General features: G+C 34.5%; 2 protein-coding genes across 3 annotated transcripts; one reads left to right on the top strand and one right to left on the bottom strand.

The window, feature by feature from the left end:
• LOC105158423 (rRNA-processing protein EFG1) lies at positions 1,227 to 6,775 on the bottom strand. Of its 2 annotated transcripts, none has more exons than XM_011075180.2 (7): positions 6,517 to 6,775; positions 5,594 to 5,723; positions 5,358 to 5,485; positions 4,583 to 4,721; positions 3,096 to 3,225; positions 1,821 to 1,884; positions 1,227 to 1,735 (listed from the first exon to the last, which is right to left on the bottom strand). In XM_011075180.2, exons 1-7 carry the CDS (start codon positions 6,685 to 6,687, stop codon positions 1,442 to 1,444), a joined length of 1,056 nt encoding a protein of 351 aa, XP_011073482.1. In that variant the 5' UTR covers positions 6,688 to 6,775; the 3' UTR covers positions 1,227 to 1,441. The 2 variants fall into 2 exon arrangements, with proteins under 2 accessions (XP_011073482.1, XP_011073483.1); XM_011075181.2 differs by having other exon boundaries at positions 3,120 to 3,225; positions 6,517 to 6,774.
• LOC105158422 (geranylgeranyl transferase type-2 subunit beta 1-like) lies at positions 13,774 to 19,409 on the top strand. Its single transcript, XM_011075178.2, has 10 exons — positions 13,774 to 13,898; positions 15,969 to 16,023; positions 16,363 to 16,513; positions 16,718 to 16,834; positions 17,127 to 17,193; positions 17,339 to 17,487; positions 18,402 to 18,535; positions 18,636 to 18,734; positions 18,851 to 18,926; positions 19,073 to 19,409. Exons 2-10 carry the CDS (start codon positions 15,970 to 15,972, stop codon positions 19,165 to 19,167), a joined length of 942 nt encoding a protein of 313 aa, XP_011073480.1. The 5' UTR covers positions 13,774 to 13,898; position 15,969; the 3' UTR covers positions 19,168 to 19,409.

Genomic DNA, 19,648 nt, shown 5'->3' with positions numbered 1-19,648 from the left:
TAGATTGGAATTCAGTAGGTGGGGGATTTGAAGAATTTTGCTTTTCATACTGATATGTCGTGGCGCCAATCCAGTTTCCCATTAAATGGTCACCTAATGTCGCACTCGCACTCGCACTCGCACTCGCATGGCCTAACTTTTCTAATTACCATTTCTCACTTTTCCACCTTTGCTGTTTTCTTTTTTCTTTTTCAAATACATAAACAACATTATTTATTCTTTGGGATACATTACAGCAAGCTTTCCTAAAATTTGTAATAATTATAAATAATTTTTATTATTCAAAAAATTTATACATATTCTCTGAAATTAATAACCGTCTAACAAATATCCATATAGTGAGCTGGAACGAGGGTGTATTTGCAATTATGACAAACTTTAAGGGATCACATTGTAGTTTACCTTATTTTTTTAGTAAAATCGTTCAATTATATTATTATATTAAATATTAATTAGGATAAATTACAACCGCTTCTTTTAAGATTTAACTTAGTTACGAATCCTTTATTGTTTGGAATATTATAAATACCTCCTCTAATTCAAAATAATTATGGCCCTATATGGTAACATAAAAATTACTACTTTATACTTGTTGAATCCTTTTTATTTTTCAAAAAATATTTGAAAAAATAAGAAAATTTGAGAATTGGTAGAGTAAATAATGCAAATGGCATTTTGGTTGGTTCATTGCAACAATTGAATATAGGCTATCGAAATTAGATCGTTTTCAGACGGATGCTAAAACTAGATGGAAGACTTTGCAGTTTTTCAAGTAACAAAATATTCATAATTGTACCAAATCTTAAAGAAAGTGATTGTAATTTATCTTATTGATAGTTCTATTATACTCAAGCTAGTGAAATTTAAACCCATAATTTACTCCCTTATAAATATAAAAAAATTAATTTGATATCTTTGTTAATAAATAATATAAAATACTAAATAAGGCATGAAATTATAAAGTTATTCAAAGTTGTTGTCATCAACATTCTCCCTTTAAACCCTACAACTAAATTTCTTAAAATGATATGCAAGTGTGGTTTAAAAAAAATGGGAAAAATATAATTTTATATTTTTAGAAAGAGTTAAAGTATATTACCCAGAAATTCATTTTGATTCGTATCCCATCTACCCTAATCCTAAAATTTAAACAATCACATCAATAATAATTTAATAAATAAGTCCATTCTGCTTCCAACGGTTAAAACCAGGAATAGAGCAATGCAGGATGGAGAATTTGAAAATGCTTGCACAAAATGAAATATTCTACAGCTCTGCACGTTCCGACTATTGGATAGCAGAACAAACGCAACGAAGATCGCATGATCGATCACATTGTTCAGCTAATGAGCAAGGAACCAGTAGTCAGAAACTTTTTGAGGTAAAGTTGATAGTACAGTAAGAATTGTGACAATGCCGATAGAGAAAATGGCGAGTAGTATTACGATGTCTGTTGCTTTTTCTTCTTAGGTCTCCTTTTTCGTCGAGGTTTTCTAGCATCTGAGTTGGAGCTTAAGTTGCCACTGTTTCCAGTGGTCGAGTCCATGGGGCCTCTCTTTCGGAAGGAAGATCTACCGATGCTACTGGATGTGTTGCTGGACGTGGATATTTCGGCTCTGTTATACGATTTCTTGCTTGAGGATCCTGCAAATCTTGATTTATTCTTTGCTGAACTTGAAAATGGCTTCCCAGATGGACCCGGAGGTGGCATTAGAGCACGAGCAGAAATCTGCCTCTGTATAAGCACGACGTTAGCCGGGGAAAAAGCATCAGTTTTAGACATCAACTTACACGAGCAAATAGACAACTGATTTTCTAACCTGATTTCTTTCGTCGCTGGACATCCCAGATGCTGCTTTACCTGAGGCGCTAGAAGCTTGATCCCTGCAGAACAAATCAAAAGGCTGTCTAGATACAATTTGATGTTAAAGGGGTTGCGAACAGTAGATATTCCAGTGATCTAAAGGGTTCTGCCAAGCAGCCATTACCCAAGAAACTACATTTTTGTGGTAAACATAGACAGGTTTCTGTTTTTTCAACTCAAAAACTACCGAGAACGAGATACAAGAATACACAGAACAACGAAAGCCAGTAGACATGTTAAAGTTAATTGCATTCAGTTTTTCAAAACGTGTTGTGGTGCTCTGCTCTACAGAGCAGTGGCCATTAAACACTTTGCAGGCCGTGCTAGGGTGTTCAAGGCAAATTTCACATTCAGGGAGTATGCCACTTGTGCTCCGGGCAATTTGGTGTATAACCCACAGAAGTGCACAGTAGAAAGGTTTCTTTTGGCATTGGAAGGCCCATATGGCAAATTTTGTGCTCAGCTACCCTTTTAAGATTCAAAATCAATAAATTATGTCATCATTGCTGGAGGAAAAACAAAACAAAAAAAAAAAAAGAAAAATATCCCTGAAAGATCTTTGTACCTACAATTCTCCAAATTTTGTACTTTTCTATTGTATGACCTGACCTGTAGAAGGACTTTTGGCATTCCCACACTTTTAGGTATATCTTTCGGTAAATGATTAATAAGCGCCAAATTTTTTTCTGGCTTTTTCTTCTAAAAGTCATCATCTTTATTCTCAGGGTTTTAGAATCTGACGTTCAAAAGCATCGCAGTTAGATTTTATTGTCTTAAAAGTGATAGATTTTATCCTTGTTTGTTTATGCTACATTCTGCTTTTTGCGTCTCAATTTTCTCCTTTTTTTTTTTTGCTTCAAAGGGTTCTCTAAGTTGATAACTCATTTTTAAATTTTTCAATACTATTTCATCTATCAAAAACATTAACTATGAAATTTAGAGGGCATGCGTCCCACACCTTGGAGCTTATGTTGTCCACACCCTAACACGAGCGAAACACCTTCATGTTTTAAAGCCCTACTTTAAGTTTTCTACCAAACAAATTTCTTTTACTGTGGCTGATATACTGATCTAAATGATATGAGTACAAAATTCACCTAGCCGTTTTCTGCAACCTTGTACTTTTTTCTTTGTTGTTTCCTAAATAGGACCTCATAAAATCAAGGACAAATACACAGTTTCCTGAGATCACTCAAAAGTAAAGCAAACAAAAATGAAATACAAAACCTACTTCACTGGCAATTGGGAGAGGTACCTTGCACTCCACTCGTCATCTGCATCAGCATCATCACTAGAGCTCCCATTTAAAAAGAAATCATCCTCACTGGGATCCAAGAGACCATCATCTTCACTCCCTGTTTCTGTTACAAGTTCAAGCTAAATATATAAGACCCACATGATAAGGGAAAAGACAAAATTACAAAGATAATAACACGTGCATGAGGTGATGATAAACACATGGTGTCTCTCCAACCAATGCAGAGAACGGATGAACGTAGCAATTTGAGTTCCTTCAGTAGTATATACCATTAACAATTGGCGTCAACAATTAAGATTTTATGTACTACAGAAACAAAATGCTACTGCTTTACAGCTTATGAGTAATACAGCTTAATAGTATCTCATTCATCAATTGAACTACAAACTTCCTTTTCTTATTATTTTATCATCCTTCACATTAAATTTAAAATGATATCCTTTAACTTTCAAATTAAAAAAAACTACTGCTAATTATGATAATGCAGCTCAAAAATGTCATCAGCTGTCCACCAATGTACAAGTATATGTTTTGTTTTCTCCTTTATCATCCTTCATTTACATTTAAAACAATTGCTTTAACTTTCAAATATTCTAAATTTTAAACAGAAGGCGTTCAGAAATTCAGGATAGGGAAAAAAAACTCTTGCTACCAGCAACAGAATGATACTTAAAACTTCCTGCACAAGAATCCAAATATAATTACCAAACCAAATTAGAGTATGCTTAATTATGTTCAACTGATAAGCGAGAATCAATTTTTAATATTAGATACTACTATGTGTTCAGAGTTTATTTACTACTCTCCCTGTCTCTGTCCTATAATCTGGAACTTTTTATGTAACAAAAACAGTCTGTAAATATTTGACTTTAAGGGAATTTTGTACCATTTAGAAGATGTATCTCCCATATCCAGTGGATTTAAGCACAACTGTAGGTGAATGATAAAGAAGCAGATCTAGTATAATAGAAGTAAAATTTTGTAGGCCACAATGAAACGTAAAAGCATTATTTGGTAAATAGCAGTATCAAATGCTTGGAAATGGGAGCAAAAGAATGTAATATTGGTAAATACATCTAACTTTTGCCAAAACCATTAGTATGCTCTTTTTTCTTTTTTTTTTTCCTGGGAAAAGAATGGATATAGAACAGAGGATTATTGCTGTGACATAGTAATCCTTCATGGCTGGATCATAGTGCTAAGCTATCAATATGCTCTAGAGAGACATGCAAACAATCTCACACAACCATATTTCAGAAGCATAGGCACTAAAACTTTTAGGCTCTGCGCCCAAGGGTTCCACAATCCTCATCATTTATGACATTTTTCCAGAGAGAAAACCGGACCAAGAGAAATTTGAAGTCAATTCAATAACAATGAAGAATACAGAATTACAGATGGATATTTGTTTCCTAGAATAAGCAAGCAAAATTACTTGTACAAGTAAGAAGAGAAAGTACCTTCCAGATCCTTTCCACTTGCTGCAGCAGCGATCAGATTAGCCTTAATTTGCTTACGCAAATTATTTCTTTTTTCTACAATTTCTGCCTCATCACCTCCCATAAATAATGAGACATATTTCTCAGTTTTGGGGAAGAACTGCAGTTAAAAGTTTTAGAACATAAACAATAAATGAGTATAGCACAATCAGGATATAAAGCAATGCTGAACCTAATTTTCCTGGCAAAGTTCCCTAGCGACCTTCCTTATGAAAGATTCAATTTTGACTTTCGATATCATATTGACATTAAAAAAAAAAAAAAAAGGAACCCAACAGTCAAGTGGTTTCCAGTCATTGGGTACAAAGATGATGGTTGTGGGTAAAATAGAATGAGCTCTGATTTAGGAACATCACGCATTCCAGGCTTTACCAAACTGTTGATAACAAACACTATAATTTAAGCAATCAAAGTAAATCTTGAAGCTGCAACAATACACTTGTACCAAGCACTTCAAGAATCTGAAGTAAATGATAATATCCAACTATGAACCTAGATCCATTGTAGTTCAGTCTGTCACCCCCCAACACCAGTAGGAGATAAAAATAGCTCGCTCTCTTTTCCAGGTTAATTCTTGTGAGTCGGATTAGTATAGGACATCCAGAACTAGTTTTGGTTTAAAAGAGCAATAAAGCTTCAGAATGAAGATCCGATGCCAGTTAAAACACACTGATCACATACTAAGGAGTGAAAACAAGAGGATAAAGTTTAGACTCTGAAATATTAGATGCCATACCCTGACATATTCAAGATCTTCTTTCAATTTAGTGAGTTGCTCAGCAATCTCTGCCTCCTGGGCCTGACCAGTTGAAGCACGCTGCTGCTTCTCCAAGCGTCTTATCCTTCGCTCAATCTTTCTTCTCTCTGGGCATACAAATTCAAACTACTAGGTCAGTCACAACACTTTATAGCATGAAATACAGTACTAGGCAGAGGACTTTTGAACTAAGATACAAACGAGCTACTCCTTACCAAAAAATTTGATCTTTCTGTTCCTCAAAAATATTTTACGCTCCAAAGCAAGACGATTGTGAATCTCTTGTTGTTTCTTGAGTTCGTCCAACTTCTTCTCTTGAGCCTCCTTCACTTCATGTGGAAGTTCCTGCATGTTGAGTAAGAATTAATTAACAATATCATTCTGAAAATTCAATAACAACAAGATAAAGCAAACTCAATGTGTCATTAAACTTGCCTGACAAAACATATCCAATTCAAGGAAAAAAAACTTTTTCTTATGAACAACAACTAAGACTACTTCACAGCTAGAAAGTAAAATAAGTAGCAGGACCAAGAAGCACTGAATTGCCATCACTACAATCTCCCAGAGGGCTTCCCTCTTGTACAAAAGAAAAACAGAACCTTTCGGGTAACAACAATCAGCTCAAAGTAAATACAACCATGCACCTCTATAACAACCGACTTCAACGATACACAACACTACTACACTGCCATCCCAGAAACCCAAGAAACTGGAGAGGACTTCTATTATTTTCAACAAGTTTAACAGCAACAGTCATCCAAAAAGAACTATACTTATTACTTGAGAAAAGCACTAATTTCCTTCCTTTTATTTCCAATAACTATCTTTTGACATGAAATCAAGCAAAGAGTGGTCTTCTAAAAGCTGATATCTATTCCCAAAAAATACAGGATTCAGAAACAATTTACAATGAAGCTCAGGAAAACACAACTCAGAGTAAGGACGCGGATAATCACACCCTATGCTTACAGCTTGTACGCCATCAATTCAACAGCAAAAAATACCGCTACAAACTAAACCAATTGAACTCAAACCTTTTCCACATATGCACATAAATTCTTACAGATACAATTACATATATATAAATGAGCAGAGAAAGGACGGGGAGTTAGTGAAAGTTGAGACAGTGAACTACTTTGCGGAGCATTCGTTCAATGGATCGAATTTGGTTCTTGAGAGAGACGGATTTCGGTTTGTTGGCCTTCGATTTCTTGTCGATGGTTAGGGCTTTGGGCCGCCGCTGGCCCGCGGGTTTCTTCCGCTCGGCGGCGGCGGCTCTGCGCTTGCCGTAGCCTCCGTGCCCCATGTTCGATAATATTTTCACGCAATCTCCTTCGTCTTTATGCAAAAGCCATACGACGTCGTCACTGCGACCTATGTCCAATTGCTGCAAATTTGGGAGCCATAATTCCACATTACTTATAATATACTAAAATATTATTAAAGAGTAAAAAAAATTAATACCAATAAATTACTGCTAACTCCTCTTAAATTTAACATACTTCTAAATATCTCCTCATTGTTCAAAAAAATTATAAATATCATCCTCAAATAAAAAATAATTATATAGCTCGATATGATAAAATAAAAATTATTGTTTTACGTTGCTCAATTTTATTTTTAGAAATATGTTTGGAAAAATATAAAAAATAATTAAAGGTGTTAAAGTAATAATTCATAGGACATATTAATTAATATAAATATTATAAAGTATTCTAAAAATATATATAAAATATAATTCATGTTCAAAAAACATTTAGTTAATTTACTATAAACATTGAATAAAAATTCATTCGATGTTAAAGAATACAGCTTGTTGTTTGACATTATTTAAATAAGAAGTATTTATAATTTCTATATTAACAAAAAAGTATTTGTAATTATGCAAAATTTGAGGTAATTATAGTTTTAGGCCTCATAAATAGCTTCACTTTTCGTCCTTAAAGAATTTGAGGTTATAGTATTAGTCCTCCAACTTTTTAAAATAAAATAGCAGTTTTGGCCCCTAGGCCCACTTAATAATCATTTTGCCCTTTAAATTGAAAACAAATAGTCAAACCATATGTTCCATATGCTCATGGTCAGGCCCAACATGCTTTCGAGAATAAAATAAAGCTTCTATAAATTTATACCTTGGTTTGACCGCCATGCCATATCGTATTCCAAGTCCTCGATTTTACAGACTTTCTCCAACCACACTACCATAGCAGATATTTCTCAAGTACTTGGTTCATTCAGCAACAAACAACGCAGCCCTATTTCATTTCCTTACGATAGGGTGTAAAGATATTAGAAAATAAAGACTTAATAAAATTTTAAATAAATAGGTTGAACAAAAGCCTTGAACTTTTTCAAGAAAATTTAAAATATTATATAGATATTCTCTTCCTCTATTGGAGGAGTTAATTGTTTAGCCTCTTATAAATTAAAAAATTTGACTTGTTGGGGAAATCTCAATTCACTGAAAGTTCTAATATTCAGAAAAATTTTAAAAGATTCAACTATTGTTTGCTGAAGAGTTGGAGAATTTTTTTATGTTCTCCATCTGCTTCCTAGCTCCTTATTTATAATGCTATGTGTACTTAAATTTCGAACATCAAACTTGTTTTTAATGACGTCATTACAATCATCATCCACTTTGGCTCTGCTTTTCAACTTTGGTCATTGTAACTTATCGACCATTACTTTTCCAGCTGTCACCATCCTGCTTTTCAGATGTGTGCCTTTTTTGTCTACTTCAGCCGATAGTCATTTCCTTGATATTTTACATATTGAGGTTTTTACCTAGTCTTATAAAAATTCTCTTAGTATCCTTTACTTTTCTCTGGTTTGAATTCGAGGTTCTTTTGTTTTACCCTTATCTTTGTCCAGAAAAGGTTTTTTTGTTGATGTGGGGATATTTATAATAGTCATTAAAGACCTTCAGAATAGTTGAGACCATAAGTATATGGTTATCTAAAGAAGGGCTCTAGGGGAGACCTAGAGACCTCCGATAGGATATAATAAAGGTCTTCTCAAAGACCCGCTTATGAGAATATAATATTCTGAATACCCATAGTATCCAGCGGAGCCCTCGTACTTCCCTTTAGAGACTTAACATCTTCTGTAGAAAGTATCCATGGTTTGGATATTAGACCCTAAGTTACTATAAAATTACATAAGTCCAAGGTCTCTAGGAGACCTTCATATTTAGTGAAACAGACATTCGCCTTGTCTGACATATAGATCTGTATTGTTTGCCTGTGCCACATTTTTCACTATAATAGGCGTGACATATATGACCCACAGTGACTTTTAGACCATTTTGACATCTATGGCATACGTGAAATCGTACAAGTAGGATCTCTTATACATATAGGCCCCTCATATTGCAGGTATAAGTTTATGCTTCCCATTCTTTCTATTTATATGCTTCATTTCTTCAACCATGGACTAACTTAAGCATCAAAGGGCCATCATGGGGCTTCTTGGACATAGTTCTAACAATTGTGTGTTTTGCAGGTCCTTTACAGGAGATTCAAGACATACCTATTTGAATGGGAGTACCGGTTAGTTGTTTTATATTTTTTAGAACAATATCTAGCATCATTTATGGGAAATTACTAGATTTTCTCTTGAATTTGAGAAATATGTTAGAAAATCCAAATAAAAATGGTGTATCTACAGATCCTAAAGGAGAGGAGGTCTCAGACTTGTTGGACCGTTTTCTTCTTCACACCTTGCAGCTCCACTTTGATCAACTCCATATATTTCTTCTCTCTCCTTTCATTACTACGGCTACTAGTACTATTTGTTGGCAATGACTAATGCAATTGTCCCACATAGAAAATGCAAATAACTTTTCTTCTCTATATATTAAACCATCTTGCTATCTTTGGAATGAGAAGTGTGGGTAGGTGGATTTTGGAAGAATCACCACACGTGGGTGTCCGCCTGTCCCATCCCGGTCCGGGCCGGGCTAGGCACTAGCGGTTATATATATTTTTTGGGAAAATTACATTCAAATTCTTCATTTCTCACATTTTTTGGACTCCTAAGTGACCTAGTCTCCTCATTGCCGAATTTTTTGCTTCTGTTATTGAAAGCTCCGTTGGTCACTTTTGTGTCTGGTGTAGAGTCCCTGCTTCTCCAGCAACCAAGTTGTGCATCTATAAATAGGCCCAGCTTCATGAATTATTTTTGCGAGGAAAAAAAATATAAGTATTATTTATATATTTTAAGTTCTGAATTTTTTTTGAAAATATATGTATTTTCAAACTATATTTCTTTGTTTTCTAGTGAATTAAATTATTTTTTATCATATAATACATCCAAATTTATTTTTTTATTTTATTTTCAGATTAATCTTTGTTCAATTAAAAATGTCTGAAGCTTCAAAATGGAAGGATCTAGGATGGAATTATGCATCCTTACGTGATCCTAACAATACAAACACTGTCACGTGCAACTTCTGTGCAAAGGTACACAAAGGAGAGATTACAAGACACAAACACCATCTTATTGGTGGTTTTCGTAATTTCAAACCGTGTCTAAAATGTCCAAAGCATGTGAGGGTTGAGATTAGAGAATATGTGGCGAAAAAGAAACAACTAAAAGAGCAGATGGAGTCAATCCCACATTTTGATGATATTGTTGAAGAACAAGAGCAGTGCGAAATGGTACAAATTATTGTTTCGGTCAATAGAAATTGCAGTTAGCGAAACACCTCCATAGGGATCCTTTAGATGACACCCATCCACCCCTGTCACAGGTCTACAACCAGATAAAAACCCTTCCTCAAAGTATCAAAGCACACATAGAATTTAGAAAATTTTCTCTGCCCCATCATCCCCATCTGTCATTACCATCATCATTGTGGACCCAGGATTACTGCTTCTTAATTCTGATGCATAGTCCCACAAACAATCAAATTGATCTTCAGCTTTGCCTTCAATTTTTTCAAGTGTTTTTTTCTTTGCTTATATGTTGATTTCTTGATAGATAACATCTAAGTTTTTTAATTACATTCTTTCTAAACCCCTTCACATTCCTTTTAAGATCTGTTCTGAAAGCATCTTCATATTTGGTTGACAACCATCTGCTATTCACATTTTTCACATTAAATGATCTATCACATTTATGTGTTGGGTTATACTGTTTGATTTGGAATGTACTCCCTTCCCCAAATTTAAGGGCATGCCATCCCCTAGACACTTAATATAAACTCTTCTTTTATCATTCTTGAATATTTTCAAACTCCTCTTTGTACACATAGCATGATTGTGGATTGCCTCTCTCAGTTCTGTTTTATTACTAAATATCATCCCAATTTCAAAGTGAGGATCATATTTGTTTCCAAAATTGAAAACATGATGAGGTTTTTTTTTTCTCCTCATCAGAACCAGCAACAGAGTCAAAATCATCTCCACTCGAGCATACATCATCACATGAATATTGCAAACTATGAATATAGCAACCCTAATCTCATCATCATCACCTGCCCCATTACTCTCTCCCTCATTGTCATCTGCATACATATCCACTAGTCTGCAAACCTCATCCCATTCTACTTCATTCAATTCAGGATCATTCCCATCATCCACTACTACCCCGTTCCCTTTTTAGACATTTGGGGTTCAACATTAGGGTTTGAGAAATCAAGCTGACTATTTGGGGTTTCTACGCACTCCAGTTACAAGGTAAGGATTCTGTTTTGGGGATTGTATGCTTCAGTAAATTTGACAACCTCAGTTTGATACTTGAGTTGTGTAAATCTGTTTAAATGTAGTCTGTAAAATTATTTAGGCCCCATGTAACCCAACTTCTCACCAAGTTTGTTCAAGTACTCCATAGTAGCATTAAATACATCCACAAAGTCAAACTTACTTTTAATCCTACCACATATTCAGGTTTAGGGCTACGAATAATTGAACCCCCATGATGCATAATGATAGTGTAAAGGGTACATTCCCTGAAAAATATAAAAAAAAAAAAAACAAACAAAAAAGCATGCATCAGAAAAAGGGACCACAATACACAAGTAACACAATAATTTATCCTCAGAAACAGAAAGCAAAGTTACAGCTGGATGGACCACATGCCTTTATTCTCAAAAACCGAAAACAATAACATCGAGGGACCAAAAATATATTTCAGAAACAACACACACAACAACATATAGACAAAAACAAACCCATTTATCCTCAAAAATCGAAAACAATAACATCGGGGGATCAAAAATATGTCTCAGAAACAATATACACAATAATATAAAACAAATCCATTATTTCACAAAACAACAGTACAAACAACTGCAAGTTGACAAAAAACAAACCCAAGCTGGAAATCGTTGAAATCGTAAAACAATTTGCAAGTTTACTAACCGTATTTCTCATACTTAGGGTCTGAAAAATCGACGAGCACTTGGTGCCTCAAGCTCATCTTCCTTCCGCCACTCTTTGCTCCAAAAACTGAGATGATTTGTTTCGTGAATTTGGGAAAAAGAGATTTGGGGGATTAGGGATTTAGGGGATTTGTTTTGTGGATTTGGGGAAAAGGGGGAGAATGTCTTTTTTTTTTTTTCGTCTGAAATGACTTACTAGTTGACCGACCTGCTACTTACCAGCTGATTAACGGTTTCCGTTAGTTGTTAACAGAGCAGGACTAAAGGTGTTAAAAAAATAGAACTTTGGGACTAAAGGTGTTGAACACGTAAAGCGTAGGACCAAAAGTGAAAAGGACCCTATCTAGTGGGACTAAAAGTGATATTTTGCCTATATATAACTACTAATACTACGTATCCTTTAAATTTGAATTTATGAAATTGCTTCTCTAATTTTTGCAAGGAAAAAAATATAAGTATTATTTATTTATTTATTTTAAGTTCTAATTTTTTTTTGAAAATATATGTATTTGCATATTATATTTCTTTGTTTTTTGGTGAATTAAATTATTTTTTGTCATCTAATACATCCAAATTTATTTATTTTATTTTATTTTTAGATTAATCTTTATTCAAATAAGAATGTCTGAAGCTTCAAACTAGAAGGATCCAGGATGGAATTATGCATCCTTATCTAATCCTAACAACACAAATACTGTCAAGTGTGACTTTTGTGCAAAGGTACACAAAGGAGGCATTACAAGACACAAACGTCTTATTGGTGGTTTTCGTAATTCAAAACCGTGTCCAAAATGTCCAGAGTATGTGCGGTTTGAGATTAGAGAATATGTTGCAAAAAAGAAACAACTGAAAGAGCAAATGAATTCAATCCCACATTTTGATGATATTGCTAAAGAACAAGAGCAGTGCGAAACTCAGCAAAAAAAGATATTGGTCATGGCAAACGTCTAGCTAATGTCTCCTTTAGAGGCTCATTTGAATCTGTTGCACAAAAAATATAACAAAAAAAGCCAAGATCAATAGGTTCTATTGACCTGTATTACATGGATTGAAACCGTTCAGTTCTTACCTCATTGGTGGTTGGTTCACTAACTGGGAGACATTTGATAACTTAGCCTTTTATAGAGATCCCAAATTCTTCTAATGGGGGATGCTCGCTGGAAATTATCAATCCATCTATTTTGGTCCATTTTTTGAGGGTTTTTTGAATGACTGTTGATTTATGCTATCCATATATTTGTAACAAATATGAGAAAAAAAAGAATATTTTATTTAATATATGACATGGTTTCATACCGTTCAACTCTTGATTTTTGAGACTTAGAGAAAGTACTCATAAACCATTTTCTATTGGAAGTATTTTTTTCTGAAAAAAATCTTTTCTAAAAAGATCTTTATCAATTGAAAATTCTTTAGTAATTGTAAGAATTTGGGAGGGTGCCAACTTAGGAGATTCTATTTCCTCATAATTTTGGTAAATTGTTTGTGCAAGGTTTTGATCTATTCTTATTTCCTGAAACATTGAGGTAGTAGGTCTAATTGTTTCTGAAGTTCAGTATCTAAAAGGAGCAATGTGGTGGGAGTAAAAGGTCCTATTTGTTTTTAGTAAGTTTTATCTACAAAACTTGACTCTACAAATCCATCAGAATGTTAAGTAATTTGATCAATTTCTGAATTTTCTATAGATTGAATAGATGGTGCCGACCCAGGAGGTCGTTTTTGTTAAGGTGATATTTTTTCATTTTATGATTTTAGGAACCATAAGATCAGATTTGACTCTATTTATTTTCAAATATATTGTTTGTTCTAGTTACTTGGTGTGTGATATAGTTTGGATATTTAGATTAGTATTCATAATTTTGTAATAAAGCCTATAAAGTATTTCATAAATATGAGACCATAACTTTATTTTATTAAAATGAAAATGTCAATAATATGAGGATAATTAAGAGAAATGATAAATTTTGGAAAATAAATAAAATTAATTAATTATAACAATTAGATTTACAATTAGCTTTGACTGTCTCTTCTGTTTTCTCTTCTCAGTTCTCAGTCACGATAGAAACCCCTAAACCCTCAATCGATCGGAGAACATCGCCGGCGGTGCCGTTGCTGTGGTCCACAACCTTCTCCAGGTACATTTCCCCTATCTTCCTCTAACAAAATCCACCTGCTTGATTTGAAGAAACCCATAATTTCTTAGGGCAACAATCGCAGTGAGAAATAATTTTACCAATGATTTGCATTTCTTCTGAAGTCGGTAGTGATTGGATCATTTTATGCAGTGAGAACAACCAGAACCGTAAACTAATTAAATGTCTGTTTTGGAAATTTTAATGTCATGAGCATACTCAAGCATCATATGGTAGCTGAAATCTATAATTGTCTGTTTTTTTTATGAATAGTAGTGATGTCAATATTCACTATGCTGCCCAGAGAATTTGTGGGTTCAGTAGAGAAGATATAAGCAAAACACCCTTGGTTTTGTGACCCAAATTGCTCAACACCGTAAAGCAAAACAAAAATGAAATACAAAACCGACTTCACTGGCAGTTGGGAGAGGTACCTGGCACTCTACTCGTGATCTGCATCAGCATGATCACTAGAGGTCCCATTTAAAAGAAATCATCCTCACTGGGATCCAAGGGACCATCATCTTCTCTCCCTATTTCTGTTACAAGTTCAAGCTAAATATATAAGACCCATGTGATAAGTGAAAAGAAAAAACTATAAAGATAATAACACGTGCATGAGGTGATGATAAACACTTGGTGTCTCTCCAACCAATGCAGAGAACTAATGAATGTAGCAATTTGAGTTCCTTCAGTAGCATATACCATTAACCAATTGGCGTCAACAGTTAAGATTTTATGTACTATAGAAACAAAATGCTACTGCTTTACAGCTTATGAGTAATACAGCTTAATAGTATCTCATTCACCAATTGAACTACAAACATCCATTTCTTATTATTTTATTTCAGTTTCAGACTTTCAATAATTCAATTATAAGGCTGTATGTATTGTTTAGTTTAGTATAAATATAATATATATAAGTTTTCTTTAAATTTTAATTTTTTGATAAACTATTTAGGATTTATTTGAATCTTTAGGACTTTTGCTATCCTTCAATGGTTCAACATTGATCGTTTTAATTACATGAAGTTTTGTTATGTTGAATTTTTTGCTTTATATGTCTTATTTAACTCCTTATACATTAATCTAGTCAAAATAATACTAATTATATAAATATATAGTTATTTCTTATATTTGCGACATCCTTAGAAAAGGCGCGTGCCGCACCGTGCGCCATGGCTCCAAGAGCCCTTGGCGCCATTGTGCGTCGTGCGCCACTGACTACTATGGGCACTAAAACTTTTAGGCTCTGCGCCCAGGGGTTCCACAATCCTCATCATTTATGACATTTTGCCGGAGAGAAACCAGGAGAAATTTGAAGTCAATTCAATGAGGTCTATTTATGATTGTTCATTGTTATTGAATTGACTTCAAATTTCTCCTGGTCCGGTTTTTCTCTCTGGAAAAATATCATAAATGATGAGGATTGTGGAACCCCTGGGCGCAGAGCCTAAAAGTTTTAGTGCTAGGCTTTAGAGGACGAAACTTGTAATGTACTTGGGATGAAAATCTGACATCTAGTTACAAATTTTTTCTTTACTTGAAGTGGAATTTCTTGTAGTGTAATGAGCAGCGGATCCTCTTACGCCATTGTTCTTTGACTCCCTTCCTACATAGAGGGCATTGCTCTTAGTGTAGTAAGAATAGCGCGAAGCCGAAGGTTAGTTCGGTTCTTTCTTCCTGGAAAGAGCACCAAGTACCCCAATCCGGTTGTATTGACATAAGTAGATGTAGATAAGACCTTTCACGATCTGATTTGGAAACCAACAAGTTCAGATTCCTTTTCGCATACTTACCCCTCTCTGGAAATTTGGTTAACTTGAATAATTAATATTCATTTGATCTGTTTGTTACCGTAGGAGTTGGATATTGATCTGAATCAAATACTTGTGCCTATTAGCAAATGAAGAATTTTATTGCTCAAGTATTTACAGCGTGAATGAGTAATTAATTGGAATTGGAACAGGAAGATGTATGCTATTCCATGGACTTTTACGGGATGCAGTAAACCTTTTATTTTGAACAGCTTTACATTTTCTGGTCTTTATTCTCATTTTGATTTGTTGACAGAATGGGAGAGCTCATGACTGAAAAGCATGTTAAGTACATCTTATCAGTTGAAAAGGTATGCCTCCTATGCATTTATTTCTTTATGCTGGGTGTGGTTTTAATAGCATTTTGGAGCATTAAGAGATGAGATAATGTATCTCATAGATTTGAAGGTTCTTTTATTCTTTGGCATAATGTGATTAATGCTTACATCTGTGCTTAAGATTTTTTAAACCCCTAATAAATCTTGCTTATTTTGTGTTTTCATTTACTTGTTTTTTAAGTGAGCTGGTACTCATAATTATTTGATTTATGTATGTTCATTCTGCTTACTTGTTATAGTTTACATAAATAATCAGGACTCTCTTCTCAATTAGCATAAAGAAAAATTAATGTTGAGCTCCTTTTGTATCAGAAAAAGGATGATTTTGAGTCTGTGGTGATGGAGCACCTAAGGGTAAATGGTGCTTATTGGGGATTGACAACACTTGATATTTTAGGAAAGCTTGATGCAGTGGATCAAGATGAGGTTGTGTCATGGATCATGCAGTGCCAACATGAATCTGGTTTTGTATTCTTGCATTGATTATTCTATTCAGAACTATTACACTTATAATCAAATATAAGTCGAATAGAGGTCTATAGGAAAACCAAATGAGTTTGTATCTTTGACTAATCTGAATTTCCCAGCTTGTTCTAGTTAGCCAATGCAGTAACTCCTTCACCCTGATAAATTTGATTTATTCTTTGTCACACCTTTGTTCATGCAGGTGGTTTTGGTGGTAATATAGGGCATGATCCTCACATATTGTACACACTGAGTGCCATTCAGGTTTTGGCGCTGTTTGACAAGATAGATGTTCTTGACGTTGAGAACGTTGCAAATTGTATCTTCCTATATTTATTTTTGAGTCTTTTGGATAGTTCTTGAAGTTGATTTCTATGAGGTAAACATAGGCATCTAAAGTCCTTGTTAAAGTGTCAACTTTTAGTTACCTCTGTTGAAAATTCTGGATGTTAGTTGCTAATCTGCATTGATGCAGGCGTTACTAAGGATGACTCTTGGAGTTGCTTCTCGCTGAGCAGTTTCTTTTTACTGTATTAAGCTTATTTCTTTCTTTAATACATCTGAAAATAAGAAAAGATTCAATATGCTAATAAACTTAACCTAGCAGCTAGATATTGCAAGCCTACAAAATGAAGATGGATCATTTTCTGGTGACATGTGGGGTGAAATAGATACAAGGTATTCTCCAGTATTCTGTGTTCCCCTGTTAATTTGTTTATTGTTTCCTTTCAAATTGGAAAATTGTTACCATTTTTATCTTATTAATTTCAGTTTAAATTTTCTGTTTGAAGGAAACATAATCACAAGCCCAATGTTTTCCTAGGTTTTCGTATATTGCAATATGTTCTCTTGCATTATTACATCGCTTGGACAAAATAAATGTGGAAAGAGCTGTAAAGTACATTGTCAGTTGCAAGAATTTGGATGGTGGATTTGGATGCACACCTGGAGCAGAATCTCACGCTGGGCAAAGTATGTATGTCTTAAGATGCTGCATGTACTTGTGGATTGTTTTCAATCATTTGTTATGTCCCCTACCTACATAGGATGTGGATTTTGAGTGGTAATGTGGTATTATTCTACTAACTTATAGACAAACAATTGGAATGATGATTTTGACCCATTGGTTGACTGTTTCCCTTTGCGCATTCTCTTGATGGTTAGAACGCAACTCTTTTAAAAAAAATGGATCTGAAAGATTGTATTTAGCCCACGCATGAGGAGAATATATAAATCCGTAAACTGATCTAATGGGACTTTGGTTGGGAAAATGTTAATTAGTTTATGATGTTCCAGTAGGTAAATATATGAGACAAAATAGAACTGTCATGTTCAGCAATTCAGTTATTTGGCAACTTTTTTGTTTAGAAGATGTCAGCAAGCTAAAAGGTAAAGCAAAATTCTCATGAATGAGCCTAACTGATATAAATTCCAGTCGTCGTCAGTGTACTATTAGAATTGATACCCCCTCTGATTGATACCAACTATTTATGCCTCTCATCCTCTTTCTTCCCCCCCCCCTCTCCCTAATTAGTCATCTTCCCCTGTTAATTACTGAGAGCAAACTGGGTTCCCTAATTAGTCATCTTCCCCTGTTAATTACTGAGAGCAAACTGGGGTTGATAGTCCATTAATGTCTGAACTGCTGTAATATTTTTAAGCATTGCTGATAACTTCTCCCATTTAAAGGAACAAAAGTAAATGGAAGAGGATTAGAATCAAATATTAGAACTTGATTCATTCATAGAGAAATCTAAGATTAAATGTCAAGTGGTGATGATTTTACACAACTAGGATGGCACAAGATCTGAGCCTGTTTGAACTTAATCCAGAACAATAAACAAGTGTATTTTCATGACATTCATTTCATTCCACTTTTATTGCAGTTTTCTGTTGTGTCGGAGCTCTTGCTATTACTGGTTCTCTGCATCATGTTGATAAGGACCTCCTTGGATGGTGGCTCTGTGAACGACAAGTAAAATCTGGAGGTCTGAATGGGCGTCCCGAGAAGCTTCCTGATGTGGGTGATTGTTTGCTCGTATATACTTTTTTCTGTCAAAGCAAAAATAAAAAGAAATTAAAAAACACAGTTCTAATTTAAAAACAAGTCATAATTTCAGGTCTGCTACTCATGGTGGGTTCTTTCTAGCCTAATCTTGATTGATAGAGTTCACTGGATTGACAAAGGAAAGCTTGTTAACTTCATCTTGGATTGTCAGGTTATAATTGGTTTGGAAAATGAGTTTCAGTTTGGAGTTGCTATTCATAGAATCATGTTTTTTTACCTATCACATGAAGTAAGAAATTCGTGTGCTCACATCCTTTAATGATGTAGGATAAAGAAAATGGAGGAATTTCAGATAGGCCAGATGACGCTGTTGATGTCTTCCACACCTATTTTGGTGTCGCTGGTAAGTGATAGTGTAAGCTTAATTATGCACCCAGGTATAAGAAAATGTGTACAATCTCTTAGTAGTTTTCCAGTGTTCAGCCAGACATCATTTTTATTTTTCCAACACCATTCGTTTGACAAAGCTTTTCCTGTTTGTGGCTTCAGGTCTTTCACTTCTCGAATTTCCAGGATTGAAGGCTATAGATCCAGCTTATGCATTGCCCGTCGAAGTTGTAAATAGAATTTTCCTTGGAAAATAAACATAGCAACTAATACAACTCGCTGGTGATGACACATTTTGCCCATCTTTCTTTCTTTGACTTGAAAATAATTAAAATAATCAAGAAACCTTGGCAAATATGTTGTGTACTTGTCTTGATTAATTTCCCGATATGGGTTTTGTTAGTTTGCCACAGCCTCCAATCATGATGGCATGAATTAAAATCATGGCAAGTGTGCCCTATCTGGTTGCATCCTAATGTTACATTGGTTCAAGATTTAATTTGATTCTTGATAATATCCTAGTCTATGGTAGGGGTATAAGGAGGTGGAATTGAACCAGATCCTTACTTTGTCAAAAGGACATGGTAAGTTTTGTGGGACATAAGTTTAACTACAATGGAAGGCATCGAACCTTGGGAAACACAGTTTTGAGCAGTGTGTGAAGTATAAGTTGGTACTAGGCTGTCAATTTGGCGTGGTGGTGTGTATTTAGGCAGCGGTGGAAACTGTATGATGAAC

The sequence above is a fragment of the Sesamum indicum genome, linkage group LG3 (assembly GCF_000512975.1).
Source record: "Sesamum indicum cultivar Zhongzhi No. 13 linkage group LG3, S_indicum_v1.0, whole genome shotgun sequence".
Taxonomy (NCBI): Eukaryota; Viridiplantae; Streptophyta; class Magnoliopsida; order Lamiales; family Pedaliaceae; genus Sesamum; species Sesamum indicum.
Note: the sequence above shows the minus strand (reverse complement) of the source record. Positions and strands in the feature narration are given on the sequence as shown.